General features: G+C 48.6%; 2 protein-coding genes across 6 annotated transcripts in view; one reads left to right on the forward strand and one right to left on the reverse strand.

Moving 5' to 3' along the window:
- The window catches only part of LOC126570713 (uncharacterized), a 21,707-nt gene extending 19,504 nt beyond the window's left edge, over positions 1-2,203 (forward strand). Inside the window, 6 exon segments of the mRNA XM_050228714.1 lie at positions 424-570; positions 683-884; positions 887-1,096; positions 1,216-1,378; positions 1,492-1,618; positions 1,942-2,203. Coding sequence (XP_050084671.1) covers positions 424-570; positions 683-884; positions 887-1,096; positions 1,216-1,378; positions 1,492-1,618; positions 1,942-1,998 — 906 coding nt within the window. The 3' untranslated portion in view covers positions 1,999-2,203.
- Positions 2,204-4,557: 2,354 nt separating this feature from the next.
- Positions 4,558-7,500, reverse strand: part of LOC126571350 (uncharacterized) — an 11,231-nt gene continuing 8,288 nt past the window's right edge. For all 5 annotated transcript variants that reach the window (XM_050229982.1, XM_050229899.1, XM_050230066.1 and 2 more), the window contains one exon: positions 4,558-6,748. In XM_050229982.1, coding sequence (XP_050085939.1) covers positions 4,691-6,748 — 2,058 coding nt within the window. In that variant the 3' untranslated portion in view covers positions 4,558-4,690. The remainder of the gene's footprint in view (positions 6,749-7,500) is intronic.

The following is a 7,500-nucleotide window of genomic DNA, read 5'->3' on the forward strand; positions in this document are numbered from 1 at the left end:
TGCCATGCCACTTGAAAAAGTAAAGGGGAAGGGGATACGTCACAAAAAATCTTCGAAAATGAGCCTTTGTTTTAGGCAGAAATTGCCGAAGCCCGCCCTCAAACATTAATAAGTATCAATATCGGATGCCTAGTTCTTTTCGTAGTTACAAAATGTTTCTAGATGCTACGATCTATGAACAACTACAATCAAAAGAATCGTGTAAAAAATGTATTGCTTGTGTTATTTGCTTACGAGAAAGCAAAGAAATTTCGAAAAGAAAGAAGCTGGACAATGGTGCCCCAAAGTTACTATCGGTAGATGGTAAAGAGGCGTTGGAATAGGGGGTTTTAGTGTGTGCAAATCTTGCGGGGCGATTCAACTGGCGATCACTCTCTCACTTCTCCCTCTCTCTCTCTCTCTCTCTCTCTCTCGCCGTGTCAGATGGTGTTTAAGCATCTCACCGACAACGCCAAGAACCTGGCAGCCAACGCCAAAATCGAGGACATGTCCCGGCTCATCAAGAACCACATGTCCGGGAAGCAGGACGCGAAGAACGTGCTCAGCGGCGTGATGGACATCTCCAAGGAGGTAAGCGAACTCGCTCTCTCTCTCTCTCTCTCTCTCTCTCTCTCTCTCTCTCTCACGAACTGTCGCGACCCCTTTTGGGCTAACCTACATGCTTGCCCCAAAATCCATACAGATGGAGAAGAACCTGTCGCCGAAGCAGTGCGCGGTGCTGGAGGTGGCACTCGGCACCATCCAGCAGTACTTCCACGCCGGCGGCAACGGGCTGAAGATGCCGTTCCTGGAGAAGTCACCGGAGCTGCAGAGCCTCAAGTACGCGCTCAGCCTCTACACGCAAACCACCGATACGCTGATCAAATCGTTCGTCTCCGGTCAGGGTGCCTCGGAAGGTTGGTATTTCGGTTCGATTCGATTCGATACGATCCGCAACAGAAACCGTCATTAAACGGAAAAACCCTATTCCCCACTCTCTGTGTGCGCTTGCTTGCAGAGGGCGTTAGTCACGACGATGCGTCCGTCGGCGAGGTGTCGATACAGATCGACGTGTCGTCGAATCCGGAGAACGGCGAGCAGAAGATATCCGTCAAGGGTAACTGATCCTGATCGCACCGTCGCGAACCGTAGACGCGTAGCCACGCAGCGACTAATATCATTATTTTTCTTCATTCCTTCCTTCCTTCCTTCCCCATCCCCGACTACTACACACAGTGATAGCTGCCAACGACCTTAAATGGACCGTCCCGTCCGGCATGTTCCGGCCTTTCATCGAGGTGAACCTAATAGGGCCGCACCTGAACGATCGGAAGCGGAAGTTTGCCACGAAATCGAAATCCAACAACTGGTCGCCGAAGTACAACGATACGTTTCACTTGTAAGTTTGCACCACCGGGTGTACAGCCCCCACACTCGCACTCCCACCCACCCAACACGCCAAAAAAAAAAAAACACTGACCGAGTTTTGATGTTTTGGGCCCACCTTCGCAGCATTATTGGCAACGAGGAGCAGCTAGAGTTCTTCGAGCTTCACATCTGCGTGAAAGACTACTGCTTCGCCCGGGAGGATCGACTGGTCGGCGTGGCAATACTGAAGCTGAAGGATGTCGTCGATCAGGTATTGAGGGGTTTTCGGTGTTTTGGTTTGGTTTGGTTTTTTTTTGTTTGTTTTGGGGTTTCGATTTGGATTTTCGTGACCGTCGAGGTATGTGTGCCTGTGCCTATGGGAGTATGTGTGTGTTTTTGTTTGTGTGCGAGATTGAATGAATCGAGAACTTACGAGAAGAGCTGCGCTGTGCCACGGACAACGGACAACGGACTCTGGAGGAAACAAAAAAAAAAACAAAAGCAGCTCATCAGGTAATGTGTCACGGGGAGTGCACTGTGTCTGTGTGATATCGCTTGCCCCGTTTGCTTTTTCTTTCTCTTTTTTTTTTGCAGACCACACCAACCCCCTTAGGCAGACTCAGGGAGGATACGGCCACGGGGATTCTGTAACGCGGCGTCCACACCAGGAAATTATCTGCTGCAATGTGGATTATCTGCTGCTGCCAGAATGCAGGCTCTGCTCGGTATTATCGCACAGATTTCCGGAGTGCCCCTGTGAGCGCTCTTTTTTACGGTGACCTTGAGCTACGCGATATTTGCGTGATGTTTTTGTGGCTTTCTACACTCTGTCCAATATATAAATTCTATATCATCAGTATTTTCTTATAGAGCGGATTATTTTTTTTTCATCAGAGCGTTTTTTTCTTTGAATAAATTTTAAATCTTATCAATTATAAAATATGTCTCGGAATTACCTCACTCGCACCTTGTTCTACGAGCTTCAATCGCTTCAATCGCATCCAACGCACGTGACATAGAAGACTTGCATAGGCATTTCAGACCATTTCTTTGGGATTGTTGCTTTAAACAGAATCAAACTAGACAGTTCATGTTCGTTTAGTGTCAATAATTGTATGACCAAACGAAAAAGTCCGGTGGGTTTATGATCTGGTGAACTGGCAGGCCATTAATTATTCGCTAAAAATCTGGTTAAATTATCCCTGCACCAGTTTTGAACCGAAATCGCTCCTCTGAGGGCGCATCTTCATGCTGGAACACATAACTTTCGTCCCCTTGTAACTTTTCCAAGTAAGATTTCAGCTTTTTCTTCCTAAGATATGTTTTATAAAACGTTGAGTTAATTTTTACGCCTTTTTCAATCAGAAAGAGCCTTGTAAAAGAAGCCAATTATTTGGCTTGCGTGCAAATATCCTCCCTAAACAATCAGACTAGTCGCATTCTGGAAATCTGAGAATATTCTGGTTGGTTATCTGTTACATCCTTATTGTTTCTAGGCCACAATCATTTGCTCTAGAACAAATAGCTTTTCGTCAGAGAACACAAGTCGTGCCCAGCGTGCCGCGATGGAAAAAAAACGTTGCTGTTTCATTTTCATTTGTTCGTTAGCTTACGAAATTCCTTGAGTTTTCTTTGTTGCATAAGTATTACATTCTAGATTCTTTTTCAAAATGTAATACGTAGCTCATATCAAAACTTTCAAATGTTTACGCTCGAGCTCGATACATAACAAGGCCAGCATGCGGTAGAAAAGGAAGGAAAATATTCAAAACCATTCGTTTTGGATTGCCGTGCGGTTTCCACCGAAGCAACCGCTCGCTAACTAGTTCATCTTTCGGTAAATCTATCTCCCCTACGAGCGAAGTAGTGTGTACATAAATCATAAAATAAAAGTAGGAAAATTTGTCATTTGTAATTAATTTGAAGTACTTAAGACGACCATCTGCCACAGAATACCGATAGTGGTCTGCAATCCCTGTCTCTCGTTGTCGAAGACTTGCGAGTTCTATGCATTAGCGATGCGCCTCTATAATCAAGAATAAAGACTATACTACAAAATATTGTAGTTTGGAAAAACAATACCAGCACAACGGAATCGTTTTTTATTCTTTTCAAATTTGATATTCTCGCGCGAAAGTACCAGAAATGGAGAAGTACTACTATCTTTACAAACAGCTTCTTTTTTAGTTATTTTAAAATTACCCTAAATAATGGGTTGATTTTAAAAAGAAAATCATGAATTCTTGTTTAATTTTTGTCCCTTTTTATATGGAAATATGAAATATGAAAATATAGACAAAAACAGCATTTCGGATCGGCTGCATGAAATATCACGTTATGTTACTTTTTAGCCTTTTAGCTGCTTTGTAACACATATGTTTAACATTTTTCCCTGAATGCTGATCCTTTCAAGAATGTTGTGCAAGTTTTTTGGATCAATCGAAGCAAAACTGACAAAGTGACAGGTTTTTTCAAAATCCTAATCGCTACTTTGAAGAGCGTTTCCCGAAAACCAACGGTTCTCAAAGTTGGTGCCCAACACAGTACTGGGCCGATCGATTTGAAACTTTTAACACATAATCTGTACACTCTTTGCCAGGTAGCCCCGTCGAGATTTCATGAAAAATGTTAATACTTTTGTTTTAATGAAGATACACTCGGGTTTTTTTTTAGGTAGAATCGTAAAAAGCATCACTTTCTGCAATTTCAAAAATCTGCCAAAAAACGAAAAATAGGAATATCAACAAAAACAACTCTCCTCGACCATCTAGATAAACTCATAATCTTTCAAACGAGTATCGATTTGTATTTTTTCCGATGATCCATCACGCAGCTACGACCGGGCACCGGAAAACAAAGTATCTTTCCGCGGACGCACCGTCAGCAATTTGTTGCCACGGATTAATTTTTCAACGAATGTTGCTCAAAACAATACTAAACATTCTTCAAACGTTGTAGATTAATATGCCATTTGCTTGCAAATATAAAATTGTACGGTTACGTCACCGGAAATCTTTAAAAAAAAAAAAGTGGCCTTTTTTAATGGGGCCGAAAATACACAAATCCCACCCAAACACTGCATCGCTGATCGTGGATCGCTGCAACAAGCAAAACGAACGGCACAGCGCACGTGATCGAAAGAAAAGCCTGGGGGGGGGAGGGGGGGCGGGGACACCCACGTGGCCATTGTTTTCCTTCTTGTTTCCAATCTTGTCTTTGTAATTTTATTTCTTCCTTTCACATGATTTTTCACATTTCACGCTCATTCGCTCACAAACCGTTGACCGAAATTTGCCGGATCATTTCGTTCCCCCCAGGGGGTCCCTCTGCCCTCTGCCGGGTTTTACATGGCCTCATGCTTGATCAGCTTCGCCTGGTCCTTGAGCGGGCACTTTTGCTGCTGCTCGGTCGCACAGTCAAAGTCGCGCGTCCAGAACTGCCGTATCTCCTGGCGCCGGTTCTTCATCAGACACTTGTACTCGGAGATGCGCATCTTCTTCCCGTCGATGATGCAGGTCCGCTTCGGGCGGGGCCGGTACCGGTAGTCCGGGTGCTTCTCCATGTGCTGCTTCGACAGCTTCGCCTGCTCCTCGTAGTACGGCTGCTTCTCGAGGTTCGTCATCGCCTTCCACCGGGCGCCCAGTATCTTCGAGATGTTCGAGTTGTGCATGTCCGGGCAGGCCTTCAGTATCTTGCGCCGCTCGTCCTTCGCCCACACCATGAACGCGTTCATCGGCCGCTTGATGTGGTTCTTCTCGGTGCTCGATGACCGGCTCCGGCCGCTCGGTCCGAGATCCGGGCCACCACCACCGCTGCCGAGGTCCATGGCGGCCGCAGCGAGTGCCATCGCTTTGTCCTTTTTACTGCCACCACCACCACCACCTCCGGGGCCACCACCTGTGCCACTACCAGCGGCTTGTGCCTGAGCTGCGGCGGCCGCCGCCGCCGCCGCCGCCGCCGCCGCCGCGGCCATCGTTTGCTGCCGCTGCAACAGGTGCCGGTTCATGTTGTCCAGCATGGCGTTACTGTTAAACGGTGACAGGCTGGCCGGCACCACCACCCCATTCCCGCCGGGCGGGCCCGGGTGATCGGGTGGATTGAGAAAGAACGGTGGGTAGCCCGCCGGATCACCAAGCAGTCCACTGCTGCCAGTCTGCTGCTGGTGCTTCTCATCCGGGCTGCTGCGGTGGTGTGGGCTCGGTGATTGATGGTACAGCCCCATGCCGTGCTTCACGTGCTTCCCGTGCAGATGCCCCTCCGGTGAGTAGTCGGCAAACAGGCTGCCAACCGGTGGTTCCAACTCCAACCGTTCCCGTTTCGCCGCCGGTTGCGGTGCCTTGTGGAAGAACGGTTTACTGTCCGGCTCGGCCGGCTTACCGTCACCCACCACCAGCAACGGACCGGCGGACAGTTCCCGCCCTAGGTGCCCGCCTAGCTCGTCCGTGTCGAACAGCCCGCCCGCCCCGTACGGTCCACCGACCGAGGTGCCGGGTGTGTGGTGCACTTTCGCTCCCCCGTTGCTTCCCCCCGGCTCGACCAGGCTCGACCCACCCGGTAGGAGGGGGCTTTCGCGCGATAGCTTCCGCTTGGAGAGGTTAATCGGTGCGTCCGGTTCCTTGGTGTCCTGCTGGTACCGGGTGGTCTGGTTCGGTTCCTCCTTCTGCACCACCCCCTGTTGCTGTTGCTGTTGCTGCTGCTGCTGCTGCTGCTGGTCGTGGTAATTGTCGTAGTTTAGTCCGCTCTGCACCGAGAGCAGCGGTTGTTTGGCCGCCAGCACACCCGGAAGCTGGTCCGGTTCCGCTGGCTCGGATGGGAGGGGCTGGAGCCGCTTCCGGGGGTTCTTGCGACCGACGGTGAAGTGGCCGACCGCGGCCGGGACCGGCCGTTCCGGGCTAGCGCTCACGATCGAACGAAAGACGTTTTGGTAGCGGCGAATGCAGTTGTCCGAGTCGGAGGTCGAGGCCGGCTCGGGGTGCCTCGGTGAGCCCCCGGTATCACAGTCTACGATGGTGCCGGTACCGCTGTTGTTGCTGTTGCTGGTGCTGGTGCTGCTGTTGCTGCTGGTGCTGGAGGAGACTGACAGCGACGAGGAGGACGTGGTACCGGAGACCGGTACGGTTCCCGGTGCACCTCCCGTCACCGGGCGGGCCACCACCGGGGACAACGTTCGTCGGCCATCGCACGGCTCCAATCGGCCACCGGGAGCACCAGGAACGGGGATGCACGCGGTGCTATTATTGGTTGGCGCCGCGCTACTGGTGGTGGTGGTGATGGTGGGAGTGGTGGGAGCAGTGGTGGGAGGCGTGCTCAGGTTCGTGCTGCCACTCAGGTTGGCAACCGGTACACCATCCGCTACATTACCTTTGGAGTAGTTGTTCTGCTTGAACTTCCTGCTCTCACTCTGCCGAAAGAAAGGGGTCAATGAACGGTTTCGAGAGAGAGAGAGAGAGGGAGAGAGGAAGAGCGGGAGAGAGAGAGAGAGAGAGAGGAAAAAGATTAAAAGTCGGTAATGAATGTGCGGCAAAGGAGAAGAAGAAAAAAAACATGTTATAAGAAAGAACGTTATATATCTTATAAATATAAAGGGTTACTGACAGGAAGTGTTGCCGCTTCCAAAACACCACAACTTGTTTTTTTTTTTTGTGTTAACCAGTCAAACAATTTTAAAATGATTTCCTAGACCCTAGAAATGGTTTTAAAATAATCAAAATTTCACACTACATTCACTTTAGCCCGATGTGCCCACCTTTTACCTTGACTATTTTGCCTTCAAACGGGGCAAAAAGTTGCTGCTGCACGAATGAAATAAAAAAGGATTACTTTAGCGCATTCGTACTGGCTTAATTTTTTGTTCTTCCCATTTAATGCGATAGGAAATTGTGACGAGCGTCCGTACTTATGCTCAGTAATTGAAGTATGAACCTTCGGTTGAGTAAACACGATCGCTTATAGAGTTTATGGACTGATCAATTGGAATTTTCTTTTTTGTGTTCAGAAATTCGCCACGCTCGCGCAGCATTAACTTTTTTTTTTCTTGGACCGTTCGAAGGCCAATAGTCAAGGCAAAAGGTGGCCAAATCGAGCTAAAGTGAATGGTAGGTTTCTGAAAATTGGATTATTTTTCAAACTATTTTGTCTTTGAAATCCATTAAA

The sequence above is a fragment of the Anopheles aquasalis genome, chromosome X (genome assembly GCF_943734665.1).
Source record: "Anopheles aquasalis chromosome X, idAnoAquaMG_Q_19, whole genome shotgun sequence".
Classification (NCBI taxonomy): Eukaryota; Metazoa; Arthropoda; class Insecta; order Diptera; family Culicidae; genus Anopheles; species Anopheles aquasalis.